The sequence below is a fragment of the Papio anubis genome, chromosome 17 (assembly GCF_008728515.1).
Source record: "Papio anubis isolate 15944 chromosome 17, Panubis1.0, whole genome shotgun sequence".
NCBI classification, from domain to species: domain Eukaryota; kingdom Metazoa; phylum Chordata; class Mammalia; order Primates; family Cercopithecidae; genus Papio; species Papio anubis.
The window spans coordinates 27,692,490-27,714,370 of NC_044992.1; the positions used below are offsets into that span (position 1 = coordinate 27,692,490).

The 21,881-nt window shown below is 47.4% G+C and overlaps 2 protein-coding genes across 7 annotated transcripts in view; one reads left to right on the forward strand and one right to left on the reverse strand.

The window, feature by feature from the left end:
• The window catches only part of CCT6B (chaperonin containing TCP1 subunit 6B), a 53,159-nt gene extending 53,009 nt beyond the window's left edge, over positions 1 to 150 (reverse strand). Inside the window, exon 1 of the mRNA XM_009190104.4 lies at positions 1 to 150. Within this exon, the coding sequence (XP_009188368.1) occupies positions 1 to 48 (48 nt within the window). The 5' untranslated portion in view covers positions 49 to 150.
• The window catches only part of LIG3 (DNA ligase 3), a 23,610-nt gene continuing 1,865 nt past the window's right edge, over positions 137 to 21,881 (forward strand). The window contains exons 1-20 of one of the 6 annotated variants that reach the window (XM_009190103.1): positions 137 to 260; positions 2,611 to 3,161; positions 5,446 to 5,589; positions 8,632 to 8,829; positions 9,679 to 9,830; positions 10,390 to 10,556; positions 10,691 to 10,768; positions 11,241 to 11,409; positions 12,997 to 13,152; positions 14,791 to 14,922; positions 15,295 to 15,374; positions 16,437 to 16,524; positions 16,911 to 16,988; positions 17,307 to 17,430; positions 18,000 to 18,142; positions 18,481 to 18,555; positions 19,684 to 19,830; positions 20,340 to 20,535; positions 21,100 to 21,221; positions 21,425 to 21,586. In XM_009190103.1, coding sequence (XP_009188367.1) covers positions 2,615 to 3,161; positions 5,446 to 5,589; positions 8,632 to 8,829; positions 9,679 to 9,830; positions 10,390 to 10,556; positions 10,691 to 10,768; positions 11,241 to 11,409; positions 12,997 to 13,152; positions 14,791 to 14,922; positions 15,295 to 15,374; positions 16,437 to 16,524; positions 16,911 to 16,988; positions 17,307 to 17,430; positions 18,000 to 18,142; positions 18,481 to 18,555; positions 19,684 to 19,830; positions 20,340 to 20,535; positions 21,100 to 21,221; positions 21,425 to 21,481 — 2,853 coding nt within the window. In that variant the 5' untranslated portion in view covers positions 137 to 260; positions 2,611 to 2,614 and the 3' untranslated portion in view covers positions 21,482 to 21,586. The other 5 variants (XM_003912607.4, XM_009190102.4, XM_017950501.3 and 2 more) reach the window with 5 other exon arrangements.

The following is a 21,881-nucleotide window of genomic DNA, read 5'->3' on the forward strand; positions in this document are numbered from 1 at the left end:
CTCCGCTTCCCGGGCGGCGACTGCAGGTTGAAAACTACTTCCAAACATCACAGGGCAGGCAGACTGTGACTATGACCCACGTGGCAGACGGGGGCGGGGACAGGTAGCGCGGCCGCGGCCTCGGTTCTTGCGCCTGCGTGCTGCCTCCAGCTCAAGGACCCGGATTTAAAGAGACAGGAGCTCCAACCGTCGTGGGCTGCCGGCGGCCTGTAGTGAGCTAGTCCCGAGGCCTGCGGTGAGCGCCGGAGCTGGAGAGGCAGGTGAGGAGCGGCGCGGCGGGGCCCGGCGTGGGGAAGGCAGCGGGCCGGGGCGGGGAGCTCGGCGCGGCCGAGGAGCCAGCCCCCCCGGCTCCTCCCCCGCCCGCCTGCGGAGCCCCGGGGCACACCCTCCGTGACGTGGCGGCTCTCCCGGGAGCCCAGGGGGAGGCTCGCGGCTCCCCGGGACCCCCACGGTGCCGCGTGAGGCGGGGAAGCCGGCGCCGGGCCGTGTGCCCTGGGGAACCCACGGGGCCTTCTCGTATCCCGGCCCGGCGTGCGTCCTCCTGCGCTGAAGCGGGCGCGCTCGGGTGGGGCTCTGGGAGCCTTGATCACTTCCCGCCTGCGTCCCGGACCCGGTGGAGGAGCGATCTTTTCTGCCTCGCCGGGGGTCGCGGCCTACTCCGCCCGCCCCACTGTCCCCGCCATTCTCCGACAGCGGCGCGGGAAGCCCTTCGAGAAAAGCGGCGGCGGCCAGGCCTCAGCGATTTCCCTCTCTGGCCCCTGGGCTGCGGCCGTTGTAAGGGTGCGGAACGAGGGACAGACGGGTTTCCTCAAAGCTGCATTGTGCCTCCTCGTGGCCCAGCGCCTCCCGAGCCTCCCTCAAGTCCACTCCTTTCATAATTGGGGCCCTAGAGGTTGCTCTGCAAATTGATCTTCCAGGGAAAGTGTTGAAACTCACTTGTTCTGACCTCCTTTTATGGGTCTGCCGTACTTCCACCCACCTCACCTCTGCGGTTCTTAAACTTTGAGCGTTATATAGCCCTTTGTGAATGTCACGAAAGTGATAGACCTCCAAAAATCCGTGCATTTTCGAATGTACATTTTGTATACATTTTTAGAGAGTTCAGAACCGCCTCCCTCCCCCACAACCAGCGCATTCATGGATTCCTTGTAATTTTCCCAACTACCCTGTGATGTAGGTATTTTTTACCCTATTTTAGAAATAAGAAAACAGATGCAGATAAATTAAGTTTTCTCCGAGGTAACAGTCGGTAAACTGTACCGTCAGACTTGCACTCCCATCCCTTATACCAGGTCCACCAGCTTTCCTTCACACCATGTTGCACTACAGTAAGCAAATCCTGCTTTTTAACATGATAGCAATTTTGCTTCACAGCTTGTTCAGACAACATAATTCCAGTATACTTAAAACTAGGACTATAAAATGCTTTAGAAAACATGAATATAAGAAGATGCTGATATAATCTTTTTCCATTTGGATTGATTTATGAGTTCCTGTGAGTCTTACTGCCCAGTTACTTCAGCACTCTCTGATTCAAGTTGCTGAATTATAAACAGGTTAATTGCACATCGGGAGCCTCTTCTTGAAAGATAACGACTTCACCGATCATGATAGGAGCTGACGTTAATCAGTGAGAGCTCTTGCTGTGTGCCCAACTGTTTTAAGGGTTTTACTCTTAGAATAGCTATTTGAGTTAGGTCCCAGAATTAGTCACATTTTACAGATGAGGAAGCTCAGAAACAGAGGTAAGTAACCCATCAAAGTTATACAGCTGGTACGTGGCCGAGTTAGGATTTGAACTCAGGCAGTCTGATTCCAGGCTCTGCTTAGTTGTCTCTCAATGTAGGGATTCTAACTCAATTCCAAATCTGTATAGTGGCTTGATTTCTGAGGATGGTGTATGTGTTAAACTTCACAATAAAAACTTCATGAACATAATGTAATTTTTACTGGTGATTAAAAAGAAACTTCAGGACCGGACGCAGTGGCTCATGCCTGTAATCCCAGCACTTTGGGAGGCCAAGGCAGGCGGATCACCTGAGATCGGGAGTTGTAGACCAGCCTGACCAACATGGAGAAACCCCGTCTCTACTAAAAATACAAAAAAAAATTAGCCGGGCATGGTGATGCATGCCTGTAATCCCAACTATCTGGGAGGCTGGGGCAGGAGTATCATTTGAACCCCGGAGGAGCAGGTTGCGGTAAGCTGAGATTGCCCCATTGTACTCCAGCCTGGGCAACAAGAGTGAAACTGCACCTCCAAAAAAAAAAAGAAACTTCAGGATCTTGTAATACTTAAAGGTCATCATCTATTATGAGTATCATATGTTGCTGATGACCTAAAAAGAGCTTTTATGTTATTTGGATTTTCTTCATTGTGATTTACTAGATGTACATGTGTGCATTAGATAATTGAACACCCTTTTGTGAGCTGGCTTTTCCTGTATCAGAACTCTTTCATGCTGTAGAGTAGACAATAAATGTAATACTTTGGAAAGTGTTTGATTAGTCGTCATGGATTATATAAGAGGCTGGCCTTTGGAAAATTGGAAGCCTATCTCCTTGTTTATATCTTTTTTTTTTTCTTTGGCCTCCTACCCTTTCATGCAGCTATATGTCTTTGGCTTTCAAGATCCCCTTTCCACAAACCCTCCGTGCACTCAGCCGAAAAGAACTGTACCTATTCCGAGAACATCACAGGCCTGATGTAAGACAATTCAGCCAGTGGTCAGAAACAGATCTGCTTCATGGACACCCCGTCTTCCTGAGAAGAAAGCCTGTTCTGTCATTCCAGGGAAGCCATCTAAGATCACGTGCCACCTGCCTTGTTTTCTTGCCAGGGTTGCATGTGGGACTCTGCAGTGGCCCCTGTGAGATGGCTGAGCAACGGTTCTGTGTGGACTATGCCAAGCGTGGCACAGCTGGCTGCAAAAAATGCAAGGAAAAGATTGTGAAGGGCATATGCCGAATTGGCAAAGTGGTGCCCAATCCCTTCTCAGAGTCTGGGGGTGATATGAAAGAGTGGTACCACATTAAATGCATGTTTGAGAAACTAGAGCGGGCCCGGGCCACCACAAAAAAAATCGAGGACCTCACAGAGCTGGAAGGCTGGGAAGAGCTGGAAGATAATGAGAAGGAACAGATAACCCAGCACATTGCAGGTAAGGTAGAGAACACTGCTTTCCCATCTTACTGGTGCTGACAGAAAGAGGGATAAGGAGTTCAATTGCTTGCTTTCTCTTTTTTTTAACTTTGTTTTTTAAGAAATGGGGTCTCACTCTGTTGCCCAGGCCAGTATGTAATGTTGCAGTCATAGCTCACTGCAGGCTTGCACTACCAGACTCAGGTCATCCTGACTCAGCTTCCCAAGCAGTTGGGATTACAGGCGCAAGCCACCATGCCCGGCCTTTAACGTTTTATTTGGAAATAATTTTAAACTCACTGAAGTGTTGCAAGATTAAAAAGAGTACAAAGAGCATTCATATTCCTTTTACCCATATTTACCAATTAACATTTTACTCTATTTGCTTTATCATATTTGTTCACGTGCTCTCTCTCTTTACACACACACACACCTGCGTGCACTCACTTTAAACCATTTAAGAATAAGTTGCATACATCATAGCCCTTTAAAATTCTTTAGTGTATATACCTTGAGAATAGGATATATGACCATTATGTGACTATAATACAGCTATCATCTTCAGAAAATTTGTCCTTGATACAATACTTTAATCTACCATCTGTATACTGTTTTGTCAATGGATTGAGTCATACCTTCAATAGCTTTTTTTCCTGCAGTATAGAATCCCAGTTTAGGATCACATTGGATGTTGCATTTAGTTGTATTTCTTTGGCATCCTTTAATCTGAAAATTTTCCATAGTCTCTCTTTTAGACATTGATATTTTGGAAGAATAGAGTACTGATTACTATCCTTTTACCTTTTTTCCTGTAGCATATAATTCATTACTGTACTTAACTAATTTGATACTTAATTGTCTCATATTTGGCCAATTAGGAACCCCTTTACACTGTCCTCTGTGTCCTGTATACCCTCATTACTTTTTTAAATATACTTCTTTACTTTGGGTATAGCAGGATGCTTTTAGTCTTATCCCATATGCATCTTTCCCCAGCCCTGAAATTCGCAATTTCTCTGGGGAGTACAGATTTCTGTTAGTGGGAAATGGTATTAAAGAATAAAACCTGGATGCTATGTGTCCACATTGTCATGGGCTATCTGTTTCTTTCTTTCTTTTTTTTTTTTTTTTTGAGACAGAGTCTCACTCTGTGGCCCAGACTGGAGTGCAGTGGCACTATCTTACTGCAACCTCTGCCTTCCAGGTTCAAGTGATTCTCCTGTCTCAGCCTCCCAAGTAGCTGGGACTACAGGCACATAACACCACACCCGGCTAGTTTTTGTGTTTTTAGTAGAGACAGGGTTTTACCATGTTGGTCCGGCTGATCTTGAACTCCTGACCTCAAGTGATCCGCCTACCTTGGCCTCCCAAAGTGCTGGGATTACAGGCGTGAGCACCCAACCATGGCGTGTCTGTTTCTAAGCCCTTTCAGCAGACAGAGCTAGAAAATATATGCATGTAAAATTCATACCTATATATGGCTGTATAACAGGTTTGCATGTACACGTATATTTACATATGTATATTTTAGAATTTATGCCAATACCTCCAAATCCAATTAGTCCTCTTTGACCTTCAGTGTCTGTAAAATAATGTTCATATCTTCAATTTTGTTCTGGTCACTGTAGGAAGACAGTTAACAATGGCGCTAAAAATGGGTATCTGTCCTTGTTCTTTGAAAGGAAAAAAGACTTCCAGGAAGGAAAACTTTACTTCCCATATACTTTATTCTCAGGCTCCCCATCCCACCTTGCACTGCCTTAGCTATTGGCCTCAGCCTTTGTTACTTCTTGACCCATCTCTCATTTGGAGGAAGAGAAATGCAGGTAGAGTTCATGACTCAGATAATTAAGCAGCTGGAAATTTTCCTTCCTATGCTAGATTGACATGCTCCGTGATCCTCATTTACTTTTTGTTCATCTCTAAATTGAAGCTAATTCTGTGGGGTTAGCGTTCCCTAAGTTTTATCCATCAAACTATGATTTCTGATTTCCCCCAAATTGTTATTTCTGGAGACTTATATATGGGATAAGAAGTGGAGAATGTTGATGAAAATTTAAGTTACTAATAGAGGTAAATCGTAACTGGATCTTTTGTCTCCAGAATATCCTTCCCTCCTCTCCCTGTAATACCCTATTACCTACTACCCCCACTCAAAAACTACCAGCCACCAGCCAGCCTTGGGCTAGTGCTAGGGTAGTGACTTAACCGGCAAGGCTCTAGAAGCCGTTGATAGATTCTTTGGATGTTTTTTCAGAGATCTTTCACTGAAGGATATTTTATCTTCTTTTGTGATCCTATAGATCTGTCTTCTAAGGCAGCAAGTACACCAAAGAAGAAAGCTGTTGTCCAGGCTAAGTTGACAACCACTGGCCAGGTGACTTCTCCAGTGAAAAGCACCTCATTTGTCACCAATAACAATTCCCGGAAATTTTCTGGCTTTTCAGGTAAGATAGGTTAGGGCTACTTTAGCTGTTATAGTGCTGCTTTTATTTTGTATTCTACTTAGGATTCTGGCTAAGAGTGAAAATTCTGTGCTATCTCATCTCATAAATAATTTGCTTCTGTCTGAGCAGAAACAGGTAATGGCTAATGCTAAGCCTTCTACTTGATTTTTATGTTTGTTTGTTGGTTGGTTTTTGGGTTTTTTTTGAGATGAAGTCTTGCTCTGTCATCCAAGCTGGAGGGCAGTGGTGCATTCTCAGCTCACTGCAACCTCCACCTCCTGGGTTCAAGCGATTCTCCCACCTCAGCCTCCCAAGTAGCTGAGATTACAGGCACCTGCCACCACGCCTGGCTAATTTTTGTATTTTCAGTAGAGATGGGGTTTCACCACGTTGGCCAGCTTGGTCTCGAACTCCTGACCTCAGGTGATCCACCTGCCCTAGCTTCCCAAAGTGCTGGGATTGCAGGCGTGAGCTACTGTGTCTGGCCAGCATTCCACTTGTATAGCATTTCTTTCTGTACTTTAACCTCTATTGCAGCAGAAAGATTTGTTTTGTCAAGACTTTTTCCCCTTGAAATAGTTACCTGGGTCAGACAGAGATTATTAGAACCTGTCTTTTACTTCCTTGTGTTTTGATAATGAAGGAATTTTGAGAACTTGTACCCCTGAATATGCCTAGAGATGAAAATATGGAAGAAGGGAGATGTCATGCATGGATCTCCCTTCTTGATTCTTACAACTGTTTGTTCAAAACACTGGAACTTTATGGAACACAAAGGGAGGAAAAAAAGATCTGAAAGATATTGCTATTTGTTGGGTGGCAGTACAGCCTAGGGATGAAGCTTGCAGACTTTGGAATCAGTGAGCTCTGGGTTCAAATCCCATCTCCTAAAGGGGAGGACTGTGGCTATTATTTGTATATTCTTTGTAGGACAGATGAACAATAAAGTGTTGTTTCCTTTTCTCTTCACTATAATACACACATGCACACACGTGTATACACAAATATATAGTTTCTTTTATATAAAATATGGAATTGCTGTTTCATAGACAGGGATTCAGGAAGACTTTACTGGGGCATGTGGTGTAGATGGGAGTTGAGAAGGTCAGGATCATTTATTGGCCTTACGTAAACAGCGTTGGACTAGGGGCTTTTACATGTGTAGTTTCATTTGTTCTTCAGTTAACCCTAGACAGTACTTTTATTTAGGAAGTACTTTTTATTAGGCCTTTTTTATGACTGAGAAAGTTGAAGTTCAGGGTTATCATGGAGTTAGTATTTGCACTGAAGTCTGACTCCAGTATCTGTGCTCTTTTATACTACACTGTGTTGCTGCGTTTATTGTTTGGAGACATTCTTGTGATTGACTCAGTTGAAGAAAATAAATAAAGCCAAACCACCTGGCCTTATTTTAGAAGTCATTTGGAGATTGAAAGACATTTTATGTGATTGAAAGAAGCCTAGACCTGAGGTCAGAAGACTTGGGTTCTGATCCTTGACAGCTCAGATCCCTGAGCATGTCCTTACCTCTCTTCAGCCTCTGTCTGTGAAGCAGCAGTGGCCTCTCCTACCATAGTGTTATGTACAGGGTGCTATGGGAGCATAAGCAGCAATATATAAATTACTTTCCCCTCTGCTTCCTTGAGGTTGTGTATTTATTTGTTTAAGCTTCATCATATCTCCGTGCCTCATCTACCCCATAGTGTTCTCATGAGGACTATAAGAGATAACGTTGCAAAAATGGTGCCTGGCTCTATAGGATTTTTGTTATTTTAAAATTCTGAGTTTGGTTTGTTTGTTGTTTGCTGGTAGGCCAAAGATAGAGAAGAGTCCAGGTGATGAGAAGGACGGCATGTTTCTGGAAGGGCTCCGGTGTTGGGGAGGGAATTTGAGAGGAGTTGAGAGAAACAGTGTTTTAGTTCTTGCAACCTGGTTGAACATTGACACTTTGGAGATTTTGTCCCTTAAAATCGTATTAAGATTCCGTATCAGAGATGAGGATGGATTTATAATTTACAAAGCCCAGACAAGAAGCAGCGTACAACAGCAGTTAGCTTAGTAATGGCTCTGCCACAAGCTTGTGAATAAAATTTGCTTTGTAAATGGTCACGAAGTGATCGATGAGTGGCGCATAGTTATTTTTAAGCGTCTGGAGGAAAGCCCTGCCCCTTGACCACCTTTTGTAAAAATGTATTTTTTTTTTTATAACTGCTCCTTGGGGAGCAGGGTTTTATTTTGACAATAAGAAAAGAAAGGTTGAAGTGGCAAGGGGTGGGGATGTTGAATGTACTAGTGGGATCTGACTTTCTTAGTAGTGTCTTTGTCCTGGCTCTTTCAACAAGGAAGTGGGCCAGGAAGTCTTTTGCTCTTGTCAGACCTCAATCGCCTTATCAGTAAGAGACCATTGAACTAGATAATCTTTAAGGCTTCTTCCAGCTCTGACAACCTGTGATAGCAGTAATTTCACATTGACTAACATGTGCCTTGATTTCTTACTCCTTTTTCATGCCAGCTTTTCTGGGGTCAGCTTTACAATTGCTCTGAGAATCTTCTGACCGCTTTATTTATTTATTTATTTATTTATTTATTTATTTATTTTTTAGAGACAGAATCTTCCTATGTTGCCCAGGCTGGTCTCAAACTCCTGGGGTCAAGCAGTCCTCCCACGTTGGCCTCCCATAGTGTTAGGGTTACAGGTGTGAGCCACGGTGCCCAGCCAGTCCTGATCATTCTTGGCATGACTTCGGTCTTTATTCTTTTGTGAAGTGCTCACATAAAGAGATGCACATCAGTCTGGTGTTTTGCTTGGTCTAAGGAGGCCATTGCTCCTTTACCATTAATTAATAGCTGTAAGATTTGAGAAAATTACTTGGCCTCCATTTCTTTATCTGTAAGATGGGTATAATGACATCTACCCCAAAGGTCTATTCGGGGAGAGTAAATAAAGCTAAAGTACCAGCAGAATATCTGTTAATTTCCTTCCTTCCCTTTCTTTCTTCTCAGAAAGGCAGAATGAATTCATCTCTGTTGTTTCTCCAACAGCCAAGCCCAACAACTCTGGGGAAGCCCCCTCAAGCCCCACCCCTAAGAGAAGTCTGTCTTCAAGCAAATGTGACCCCAAGCATAAGGACTGTCTGCTACGGGAGTTTCGAAAGTTATGCGCCATGGTGGCCGATAATCCTAGCTACAACACGAAGACCCAGATCATCCAGGACTTCCTGCGGAAAGGCTCAGCAGGAGGTGTGGCATGAGCATCCTGAATAGGCCTTTCCTCCAGAGAGCTCAAGGCCATGACTGCCTTCCAGGGCATGTGAGCTGTGTAGTTGCCCAGGGTCCCATGCTTGGTTTAATGCTTTACTGTAGTCTGTCTTGAAATTCTTAATAATTTTGAACAAAGGGCCTCGCATTTGCATTTTGCACTGTACTCCTCCAATTATGTAACCAGTTTTTTTCAGAGCACTTTGGCATCTTTCTTCCTCTCCCATTATTCTGCTCCTAGGAGGCCAGGAGAACCCATCCTATTTGACTAGTTAGAAAATTTACTGTCCTACATATTTAATTAGGTTTTTGTGAACCATATACACAGCTTGGAATAGAATCTTCCAACTCTGTTTCTTTAATTTATCTAGCAAATTGTCAATGAGCATCTGTAATGTCCTTGTCACTGGGCACCTGAAGTGAAAGTAACCACTCTGTCCAACGAGAGTTCATCTGTAGGCTAAAGGCGAGGCAGTCACACAGTCCACCAGCCTCTGAACTCCATGCTGTCTCCTACTGTAGCAATATGCACAGGGCACTATAGGAGCGTGGGCAGTGATATATAGATATGTTTTGGGCTCTGCTTCTTTGAGTTTGTTTGTTTGTTTATTGAGACAAAAAAATGTGGCTGTGTTGCCCAGGCTGGAGTGCACTGGTGCAATCTCAGTTCACTGCAACCTCCACCTCTTGGGCTCAAACAGTCCTCCTGCCTCAGCCTCCCAAAGTGCTGAGATTACAGGTGTGAGCCACCTTGCCCAGTCTTCTTTGAGTTTATATATTTATGTGTTTAAGCTCTATTTCTCAAGAAGGGTTCCTTTCTTCTATCTCCAGATGGTTTCCACGGTGATGTGTACCTAACGGTGAAGCTGCTGCTGCCAGGAGTTGTTAAGACTATTTACAACTTGAATGATAAGCAGATTGTGAAGCTTTTCAGTCGCATTTTTAACTGCAACCCAGATGATATGGCACGGGACCTAGAGCAGGTCAGAGGAAGGGGAGGGAGGGTAGGCTACATTCCAGGTAGGGTTTTGCCAAGCCAGGCACCTGCAGCCTCTTTTTTTTTTTTTTTCTGGTTGGGACACATACAGTTTTAGGAAACTGAAACCCATTTGAGCAAGCCTTTGTTACTGGGGGAGCTGAATGTGAGGCTATAGCTGTTAATTTCGTAAGTTTCTGAGGGTGGAAACCATACCACTGCTGAACCACAGAGGCCTGGTTCTCAAAAGTCAGAATTTCAGACTTGCCCCCTCTGTCTCTCCTGGGGCTCTTATTCTGTACTCTTTTTTCTCGCTTGTTTTCTCCTGTAACTTGGGTTTACCAAGCTTTGGTTTGTTCGTGACTCTATCCCCGGTACCATGGCAAGTTTCCATCCCCTTCTAGGAATTGTGGATGGGCTAGTGTCTCTAAGAAGTGGGCTAGATATGTTGAGTTGGGATAGGAGCTATGATTGAAATTTCTTGATTCATGTTCAGTCCTGGGTCTTGGGGGATACACGTGGCCACCCTAGGGTTGCAGCAGTGGCATTTTGGTTTTTGGAGACAGGGTGACGTGTCAGAGACAATCAGAGTCTTCTTTGAGCAGAGCAAGTCTTTCCCCCCAGCTGCCAAGAGCCTCCTTACCATCCAGGAGGTGGATGAGTTCCTTCTGCGGCTGTCCAGGCTCACCAAGGAGGATGAGCAGCAACAGGCCCTGCAGGACATTGCCTCCAGGTGGGGGAACTGCCTCCGTCAAACCATGCCCAATGGGGATTGGGCATAGAGAGATGAACTCTCTTGGGAAGGGAAGGTTCCCTTGGGGTTCCAGAGCTCTTCAAGACCAAGTTAAATGTGCCTCATTCCTCTAGGTGTACAGCCAATGACCTTAAATGCATCATCAGGTTGATCAAACATGATCTGAAGATGAACTCAGGTGCAAAACATGTGTAAGTAGCAGCTCCTCTGACAGCCCGAGCTGTCATTTGTTAGCTTCATTTGTTCCCAACTGGTATGAGGACTTCTGAGTCCCAATCAGGATTTGAATCCCCATTCAACTTTCTTACTTTCTGTGGGACCCTGATCTGTCACTTGACCTGTCTCTGCCTCCGTTTTCTCCTATATAAAATGGAGATAACAGTACCTTTCTCACAGAGTTGTTACAGTTGAAGTGTGGAATCCATTCATGAGTCTCTTGCCTACTCCAGCCCCTCGCTAAGGCATCATGCACACAGGCACAGTATCTCGAAAGAGCTGAATTTTCCAAGAGTTTTCTCTCCTCTTGTAAAAATCTTTAGACAGTAGAACACAACCCCTTCCCTACAGATGAGGATTTCTCCTGTGAGGACAGATTGCTGTCCAAAGCCATGGAGTCAAACAAAGGCAGTGGTTTTGTTTCCTTGTTCCTGTACCCCTTGGCAGGTTAGACGCCCTTGACCCCAATGCCTATGAAGCCTTCAAAGCCTCGCGCAACCTGCAGGATGTGGTGGAACGGGTCCTTCACAATGCGCAGGAGGTGGAGAAGGAGCCGGGCCAGAGACGAGCTCTGAGCGTCCAGGCCTCGCTGATGACACCCGTGCAGCCCATGCTGGTGAGGAGTGCTGCCCTGCCTCTGCTCTCCAGCCTCTCCAAGCTCCACATCCTTCGGGCTGAGATCCGATAGGGTATGAGTGTTGAGAGTGCTTGCAAATTGACTGGAGGAGTTTGGGGAAGGAAGAGGGAGGTGCAAGAGGGTATTTCTCAGTAGAAAGCGAAGGCAAAGGAGAACACAGAAGATCTAGTGGAAAGACCTGAGCCGTAGGCCCAGCTGTGCCACCAAGAAGCTGTAGAATCTTAGATGAGTGATTTAGTTTCTCTTGTCCTTCAGTCTCCTGTGTGGATGACGTCTGAGACTGCCTGAGGCATCTCCCTAGAATGGTTTATCTGTTATCTTACCTGAAGACAGATGGATGTATTAAGTAACCCCTGAGATTCTGTGACCTACTGGAAAGTAGATCTGAGAGTTGGTGGCAGAGCCAGGCTTCCTGTGACAGGGTGACTTGGGAAGAGGGAGGACACATAAGGAATGAAGGCTGATTTTGGCAGACATCATCTTGGGCCTCTGCTCATTTCATAAGAAATGGGGTTTCCTTTCCAGCATCAGTTTTCCTGTGTGACAGGGCCCACCACATATGGTGCCATGCCTACTGTGAGATTCTTTGGATTTTTGAGTGATGTACAGTGCTTTTTTTGAAACTGTCTTGTGTGTCATGCTAACGCCTTGGTTTAGGGTTTTATGTTTGAGATAGGGAAGTGTTCTCTCCCTGCTAGGAATGTGGGATAGCCAGCATCAAAACAGTGAGATCTCCATCCCAGAGATGGGACTGTGGCCACCTGCAGTAGTGGCCTTTCTGACTTTTATAAAAATGCCTCCTGGCGTCTGTTCTTTAGTTTGTCATTTAAAGACTGGCATGGGTTATATAGCTTAGTGGTTAACCACACAGGTTTTATAGGTGGGCCTAGATTCAAATCTCATTCTTGCCATTCGTTAGTGTAACTTAAGCAAGCACCTAATCTCTCTAACCTTCAGTTTTGTTATCCAAAGATGAAAACAATATTTGTCACATAGGATGTCACAGCAGGGATGAAATGAGATTATGTGTGTGAAGTACTCCCAAAATGGTAGCTATTGTTGTTGGAGTTAGGCTAGCACAGGTAGGCATGTAAGTAAGCGCTCCAGTATCTGGAAACCCTGTTGTAGGGACCCCCGATCACTCACCCTGCCAGCCTCACTGTCACCAGCACTCTTTAACCTTAGCTTCACATAGACCTTTTTTACTGGGAGAACTGATGTGTTTAGTAAGAAGCCAGAGGCCCTGCAAGAGCCTGAATTATTGAGAAAAAAATTAAATCTTGTTTCACTGGGCTTTTACTTGTTGTACAATGAATAGCATTCATATTCCTCACAAGGCGAGCTCCTGTGTCAGCTCTGGTGATTATTTTATAGGCAGAATACAACATTGTCCGGCCCTTTCCGTTCCCATCACCTCTTCAACAGCCTTCCCTGAGCATTAATTATGGGCAGTCAGTCCCCAAGACCCAGGTCCTGCCCTCACTAACCCAATTACAAGGTCTTTGGCTGTTGCTGCTTAGCAGCCCCTCATTGAAAGTCTCCAGGCTTTGCTTTCCACACCCCAAGGCGGAGGCCTGCAAGTCCATTGAGTACGCAATGAAGAAATGTCCCAATGGCATGTTCTCTGAGATCAAGTACGACGGAGAGCGAGTCCAAGTGCATAAGAATGGAGACCACTTCAGCTACTTCAGCCGCAGTCTCAAGCCCGTCCTGCCTCACAAGGTATGAGTCCCTTCCTTTCCGCCAGGACCATCTTTCCCCTTTGTGCCTCTAACAATCTCAGGCCCAGAGTCCCATAGCCATTCCAGCTGTGGTACACAATAAGGGTTTCTTTTTTATTTGTTGAATGAATTAATTGATTTATTCATTTTTGGAGTCTTCCAGTAACGAAGGGCTGCTCAGCAGGGAGAGCCAAAGAGCCCTGACTTGGGTTAGTGAGGATAGAGCTCCCTGGAACAGTGATACTTCTTTTGCCCACAGTGATGTTGGTTGGGACAGTGAGCTCACTTGGTGAGTTGCTGTGTATCTTTTGTGTTTCCATGTCCCAGATGCTTCCCGTGAGCTAGACTAAGGCTTATATACCACAGGCTATTGGGCTGTCATTCATTAATTTGTTCAAGAATTATTTATCAGATGTTTACCCATTGTTATAGCTAGTGGGGATATGGCAGTGGAAAAACTGGACAAAAGTTCTGGCCATCATGAAGTTTACATTCTGATTTAAACACAGTCTTATGGGGACATCTGGGAGCCAAATTCCTGCTCTAATCAGGGGTGGCATTTGGAACCTTACTCCTTAGCCCTTCTCCACTCCCAAGGCTACTGTGAACCTTTGGGGGTGTCTTCAGGAAAAAGCAGCTGGAACATCTGGCTCCGGTAGCTTGTGAGCAGATGGAATTCCTATCCTTGCTATCCTTTTCTTTCCTAGCCCAGATTCAGTTTTTCAGAGCCCCAGGGGGTTCAGGGGAACGTGTTATGTGGCCCCTGTGCTTACCTCAGCCTTGCCTTCCTGCTGGAGCACTGGGAACAAAGCAGGCCATTTGTTTCATATGTTCAAGAGGAGGGCTAAGCAGTGGCCTCATTGTGGAGCTTTAGTGCAGGTTCACGTGTTCTGTGAAGCACTGTAAATCACTGAGGAGCTGCTTCTGGTGAGGTTGGTGTTAAATAGACACCATCTGTGACCCAGGAAGAAGTCTGAGTGCACTTTTCCAGATTTAGTCCTTTCCTTAATTTTCCCTTACCCAGTGTTCACTCATCCTTTGCCTCTCCTGTGATTTGGGTTCTTAAAGGGCTAGGTTAGGGATTGAAGGGGAATGGCATGGATGTGCTGGCCTTTCCTGTTCCTGCTCTAAGCATCCTGGGTAGTGATGGCTGTGGGTTCAGGGCTCCCGCTCAGAGAAGACACTGCTCAAGTTTCCTTGTTGCACCTGAGGGGGTTCATTTCTACCTTTCTGTTTTCAAGCAGTCTGTTCTCCCCTAATCCAATCCCCAGCCTGACAGTCACACATGTTCCGCAGTAGGCACTAATCTCTGCCCACCCACCCTCCTCCTCCTCCCCCAACAGGTTTAATCTCTCTGTTTCTTCCATTTGCCTCAAAAATTGTACCTTCTCTACAGCCCATAGAAAGTGACTCAGCATGGGCTGACCTATTCCTGGGGCTGGACAGAAGTACTGAAACAGATGGCCTCTCCCTCTTGTCCAGGTGGCTCGCAAGGCCTAGCTATATGTTTTGCGCATTAGCTGGGCCTTCCACATGTTGTTCTGTATCCCATCTGGGGCCCAGGCTTTGCCCTCTATGGCATGGTTTGGGGTCCCTGCTGCCATGTCATCCCTCACCAAAGCTCCCCTTCTGCTTTCAGGTAGCCCACTTTAAGGACTACATCCCCCAGGCTTTTCCTGGGGGACACAGCATGATCTTGGATTCTGAGGTGCTTCTGATTGACAACAAGACAGGCAAACCACTGCCCTTTGGGACTCTGGGAGTGCACAAGGTACTGCCTCAGGGCCATATGTGCAAGAATGAATGAGTATGTACATGTGGATGCACGCTGCAGTCTGAAAAGGAAGGAAATATCACTTAGTGTGGGCCTTATTCTTCGCTTCTGACCTGTTTCTGGTTTGGTTTTTTGTCTTTTGCTTTTCTCCTCAAAAGGGACTGGTATTGGGAACCAAGTTATAATTGGGTTGGTTTCCATTTAGCACTATCTGCTCAGTGCCCTTATGGCCCAGGGGCTTCAGAGCAGAAATAGGACTTTTTCATTCGGTGCCTTAGGGGGCCTCCAGAAGTGGACTGGTACTCCTTATTTTGTCATGCTCTGTGACTTTTGTTCTTTGTATACCTACTACCTCATTTTCCCTTACAGAAAGCAGCCTTCCAGGATGCTAATGTCTGCCTGTTTGTTTTTGATTGTATCTACTTTAATGATGTCAGCTTGATGGACAGGTGAGTTGGCTAGCATCTTTAAACCCAGAAACTGCCAGGAGTCTGTTTTCATTTCCTCAGTGAGGAAGATGGGGGCTTCAGGTTGGAAAGGAGGGTACGGGGAACTAGCTGGCACATACGTTTGCACTCAGGAGCTTGCCAAAGGCAATGGCAAGAGGGAGCTGAGAGGAAGCACAATTGCTACATGGTCCGCTCCCCGTTCAGTGTAAGAAAGAGCCCACGTGTTGACTCCGTCTCGTCTCTGAGAGCTTAAGTCACAGAAGAAACCCAAACCCCCAAAGAAGTTTCTCTACTAAAGCAAAATGGACTATTGCAGAGAAATAGACTGTGAGCATATGGGGTTTCAGTTTATTTCTCCAATGACACCCCTGGGGGCATAAGGCAGATGGTTTTCAGCTCAAACGTTTTGATTTCAGAAGAGACTGACAACAGGAAGCTCCTGATTATAGGGGAGGCTATGGGTGGGACCATCTTGGAGAGAATGAGCAGTCTTGACTTAGCTGCATCCATATGCTTGTGCCTGAGAAACCAATATCAGCCCTTTCCTCACTTAGAAATGTATCTCTACCCCGTTCCTCCTGCAGCAGCCACATCCTTGATCGGGGAAGGAGAAAGAAGTAGAGAGGGAAGGAATTGGTGGGGGTAGGATTTGGGGTTTGGGTCCCGAGGCTTGTCTCAGCCTGCCTACCCAGGGGTTGGCCTTGGGACTGGGGCAAAGCAGGGTGCAGGGGATAAAAAATGAGAGTTGGAGTCACTTTTCAAGTGGGACCAGAATTTATACAATCTGGGCTAGAGGCCAGTTCTCCCTTGGCTCGCTTGATGAAGTAGAAATAGGAACTACAACTATGAACTGGCTCTATGCCACAGCTCACAATTGTCCATCTTCGGTCACGATGGAGCCCTTGCAGCCCTTGACAGCAGAGCTGTTACACATGAGGTCTTTGATCCATGGCAAACCCTTTCTTGAAGTAGCAGCTTTATCACTGTGGCCCTTCCTTCCTCAGAATTCCTAATAAGGGTGGGAGGATCCCGACCTAACCTCAGCTCTCCTGTTCTCCTCAGGCCTCTGTGTGAGCGGCGGAAGTTTCTTCATGACAACATGGTTGAAATTCCAAACCGGATCATGTTCTCAGAAATGAAGCGAGTCACAGTAAGTGAAGACCCTACGCTAGGCAGTGTCCTAGAAGTTTGAAAGCAGGGCAGAGAACTCCTTGCGTCAATTGCAACTGGAAGAATAAATCTTAATGTCTTATGCAGCCTCCTGATAATGTTTGCATTTGACTGTTGTATATGTTGTCTGCTAGTCTTCACCCAGAAGGGTAGGGCATGGAAATCCTTCCTAGGTAAGCCCCCTGTGTTTCAAAGCCACAGCAGCCCTCTCGTTGGAATGAGAAGCAACCTGCTTTCTAACCCTTTGTCCCTTATATTCAAGTAAGGGTGTTTCCATTGGGCACTTAAGTAGTGTGTGAAAAGGAACAACCCCCTCACCACCTTCTCCACTCTCACACCAACTTCAGCATCTCTCTTGTCCCTCAGAAAGCTTCGGACTTGGCTGACATGATAACCCGGGTGATCCGGGAGGGATTGGAGGGGCTGGTGCTGAAGGATGTGAAGGTAAGGTGGCCCTGCTTGCTTTCTCCTGTCGACTCACTCACAGCCCTCTCCCCTGAGCCTTTCCAGCCCTGACCAGGAGATGGCGGTGGCAGCCTGCAGTGGTTGGGGTGGCTGCTGGGGAAGCCTTTCCAGGGTGTGGGCAGATATGTCCTGGATCTGGAGGGCTGGTTTGTGTGTCTCCTGTAGTGCCTGGAGCCTGAGGGCTCTTCCCCTGAGGGAGGGGCACTGGGCTAGATCTGGTGTGTAGCAGTGAAGGGGTGAACCCATCCTCATGGAGTTGCCTTTCTACTCTGTGGTCTCTCTTTTGCTTCACCTCAGGGTACATATGAGCCTGGGAAGCGGCACTGGCTGAAAGTGAAGAAGGACTATTTGAATGAGGGGGCCATGGCCGACACAGCTGACCTGGTGGTCCTTGGGGCCTTCTATGGGCAAGGGAGCAAAGGTCAGGGTGGCTTCTGCCCACTGGGGTGGTACTGTTTTAGAAGGCATCGCTTGAGGTACAGGCTGGCCTTGTTACTGGCTTGATCTGCCAGCATGGCCAGTCATGACTTGCGAAGTCCTAGGATCTGGGGCCCCAAGCTGGCCTGCTTACTTGGTTAGGGAGAAGTCACTGAGTACCCTATGCTAGCCTAGCAGAAGGACGCTTACCACCAATTATTTTGTCAGGACCTGACAGCTTTCTCCTCAGGGAAAATCTCTTTCCTGACTGGAGAGGAAGCTGGAGTCTGCGGAACTAATACTTCTAAGCAATCTGTCATGTGTCCAACGCAATTCAATGCCCCACAGCCCAACACATTGGGTGTGATTATCCCTAATTTACAAAAGAGGAAATCGGGGCTTACAAAGGTTAAAATTACACAGCCAGTAAGAGGTAGCTCCAAGAGGTAAACTCTGGCACTCTGACGGCTGGGACCCAGGTCTTCTCCCTGGCCCCGGGCTCCCTCTCCTGGGCTCTTGGGGCTGGCAGAGATGGCTCCTTCAACCCACACTCATCTCACACTCCCCTCCCAGGCGGCATGATGTCAATCTTCCTCATGGGCTGCTACGACCCTGGCAGCCAGAAGTGGTGCACAGTCACCAAGTGTGCAGGAGGCCATGATGACGCCACGCTTGCCCGCCTGCAGAATGAACTAGACATGGTGAAGATCAGCAAGGTGAGGAAGGGACTTGGTTGACCCTGGCCTCTGGACTGGCCATGATCACTGAGACAGAGGCTGTGCTTTGGGGATTACAGGTATTGTTTATCTGTCTCCCCAGAAAGAAGGGTTGCAGCTTGCTCAGGGGAGCAGGATTAGGCCTTAAAATCTCTGAATGCCTGCCTTGTGGAAAATGGCTTGCATGCCGCTAGGTCATACCCACTCTGGCCTGGGAGGATCACATTGCTCAAGAGTCAGCTGTTTAAGTGGCTTCTTATAATCTCATTACCAGGAGAAGGGATTTAAGCCTTGATCCAGGTTGGGAACAGCCCAAAATAGCATCTTTTCTCCTGTAGGACCCCAGCAAAATACCTAGCTGGCTGAAAGTCAACAAGATCTACTATCCTGACTTCATCGTCCCAGACCCAAAGGTATCAACCCAATGGCTTGGGGTCCTCCAGCCCATAGAATTAGCTTGCAGGTTCTCTAGTGCCATAGAGAATCCATCTCACCTCGCTGAAAGTCCACCCAGGGGTGGGGATCTGGATTTCCAGCCAAGTGATAGGCACAGGGACAGCCGGACAACTCTGAGGAATTTTGAATAGATTTCTTTCTGCAATACAATTGCTTTTTAAAAAGAGAGAGAGAAGAAGAAGAGAGTACCTATCCACTCAGCGCGAAGGGTGTGTTCTAGAAGTAATCTGGCCCAATCCCTTCTTGTACTGACCAAGAAAGAGACCTAGAGAACAAACAGGACTTCCCTAAGGTTATTCAGCAGCAGCAGCAGCAGAACTGGGACCCAAGTTTCCCAGCTGCTAGCCAAAGCCTTCTTTGGTTTTTTGTTTGTTTGTTTTGTTTTTTGTTTTGTTTTGAGACGGAGTTTCACTCTTGTTGCCCAGGCTGGAGTGCAATAGCACGATCTTGGCTCACAACAACCTCCATCTCCTGGGTTCAAGCGATTCTCCTGCTTCAGCCTCCCAAGTAGCTGGGATTACAGGCATGTGCCACCACGGCCAACTAATTTTGTATTTTGAGTGGAGACGTGGTTTCTCCATGTTGGTCAGGCTGGTCTTGAACTCTTGACCTCAGGTGACCTGCCCGCCTCAGCCTCCCAAAGTGCTGGGATTACAGGCGTGAGCCACTGCACGCGGCCACCTTTGTGGTTTTAACTGTTCTGTATTGCTTCTAGCTGGTTGGGAGATCTTTTTGTTTTGTTTTGTTTTTTTGAGACAGGGTCTCACTCTGTTGTCCAGGCTGGAGTGCAATGGCAAGATCTCTGCTCACTACAGCCTCCGCCTCCCAGGTTCAAGCAGTTCTCCCACCTCAGTCTCCCAAGTAGCCGGGATTACAGGGGCGTGCCACCACGCCCAGCTAATTTTTGCATTTTTAGTAGAGATAGGGTTTTACCATGTTGGCCAGGCTGGTCTCAAACTTCTGACCTCAGGTGATCCACCCGCCTCGGCCTCCCAAAGTGCTGGGATTACAGGCATAAACCACCACGCCCGGCCACTGATACTATCTTCTTAACCAGTGATGACCTGCTGACTTACTCCTGACAGAAAGCTGCCGTGTGGGAGATCACAGGGGCTGAATTCTCCAAATCGGAGGCTCACACAGCTGATGGGATCTCCATCCGATTCCCTCGCTGCACCCGAATCCGAGATGATAAGGACTGGAAATCTGCCACTAACCTTCCCCAACTCAAGGTAGCAGCTCTTAGGCTGTATGTGTATTCTCCACCCCACTGTCCAGGCCTTGGAGCCTTGGGCATCTGGACCATTGACATGTCCTCTGTCTTCTCTTTTCCCCCATTCTCCTGTGGCAGAGCAAGGAGGGCAATTAGAGAGGGAAACAAACTGCTGCTGGGCCAGGGGCACAGCACTAGACCTCCTTCTCCCTTCATCTCTGAGCAGAGAACCTTGCATTTGCGAGGCCCCACTGAGCAGCCCTTGGTCTGGGGAATAAGAGTTTGCTCCTGTTGCCCCAGCCTTCAGTCCCTGCTTTGCTGTACCGAGAACAATGATTTGTACCCTGATTACTCAGGCTATAGGGCCACACTTTGGAATGGTACCAAGGAAGCCAACTCCTTTTCCTTGCTCTTTATCTTTCTCACATCTTTGTTCTCACATGCGCCTAAAACACACCACACGCATCACCTCTGAGGCCAGTCTGGGAAGGCAATGAAACCCTCTGACATTGTCCCTCCCCGCCTCAGGAACTGTACCAGTTGTCCAAGGAGAAGGCAGACTTCACTGTAGTGGCTGGAGATGAGGGGAGCTCCACTACAGGGGGTAGCAGTGAAGAGAATAAGGGTCCCTCAGGGTCTGCTGTGTCCCGCAAGGCCCCCAGCAAGCCCTCTGCCAGTACCAAGAAAGCAGAAGGGAAGCTGAGTAACTCCAACAGCAAAGGCGGTAAGGATAGGGAGGGGCTGGGATGGTGAAGAGGGTGGTGTGAGGGGCGGAGATTCGAGGGCAGGGACGCAGTCTCACATTCCAGCCCTGAGATCTCATGATTATCTATGTCCACTGCAGTGGACATGGACTGCATTCCTGGTGTGTGTCCAGCCATGGGCCAGAGACCCTTCTGCTGGGCACCCTGTATCTGCTCAGCAAACCTGAATGGAGCAGTACCCTGGCGACAGCCAGTCTGACCAGGGAATAAGCTACCTTTGAGCTAAAGGGCTTAGCTGATAACTCTTCACTCCCCTCTCACCTGTGCGCATAGCAGAGAAAGGCCCTGGTCCTTCCCCTTACTGCCCCTGACTGCAGGGAGCATTATCAGCAATCCCTACCCTCTTAGTTCTTTTGTATCTTATGTTTTTTTAGAGACAGGGTCTCACTCTGTCATCCAGGCTGGAGTGCAGTGGCACGACCATAGCTCACTGCAGCCTCGAATTCATGGGTTCAATTGATCCTCCCGAGTAGCTGGGACTATAGGTGTGCACCACCACGCCCAACTTCCTCTCTGTCCTTCAGGCAACATGCTGACTGTAAAGCCTTCTGCTGTGAAGGTGGGAGAGAAGCAGGCCATGAAGTCTTCTCCAGTGAAAGTAGGGGAGAAGCGGAAAGCTGCTGATGAGACCCTGTGCCAAACAAAGGTGAGGGTAAAAACAGCAACACACCACGTGGGCCGGTTTAGCCCAGGTTGTGTTCCTAACCCTCTGCACAAGAAGTTTGAAAGAGGATGAGCAAAGGTGTTTGGGGAACATTGGCTAAACCTCTTCCCTGCCTGCCGCCGCTCCTGTCGTGGGCAGGGTCAGCAGTGCTGCTGCTCACCCTGTGTCCTCTTGTTGCCTTGCAGAGGCGGCGAGCCAGTGAGCAGAGAGGAAGGAGAATTGTGCCAGCAGGCAGGAGATAGAACAGCCCGGCCTAGCCAGGAGAGACTGCAGGGACTCACTCAGCTGCTGGCCCCAAGTCAAAATTTACATTAAATGGGAAAGCCCAGTCTGGGTGTGGGAATGCAGCATTGTGAGTTTGTGGTTAGGCTGGAAGCAGGTCCAGCGAGCAATAAGAAGGGGAGAGGGCACTGGCTTGGTGACTCTCCTCCCACCTGAGGAACCTTTTCCCTTTTACACTTACTTGTCAGTCTTGGGTTTGGCAACATCTCCTGAGCACTTTTTTTTTTTTTTTTTTTTCTTCCCCCTCAAGTCTGGCTCTGTCTGACAGGCTGGAGTGAAGTGGTGCAATCTCAGCTCACTGCAACCTCCACCTCCCAGGTTCAAGCGATTCTCCTGCTTCAGCCTCCCGAGTAGCTGGGA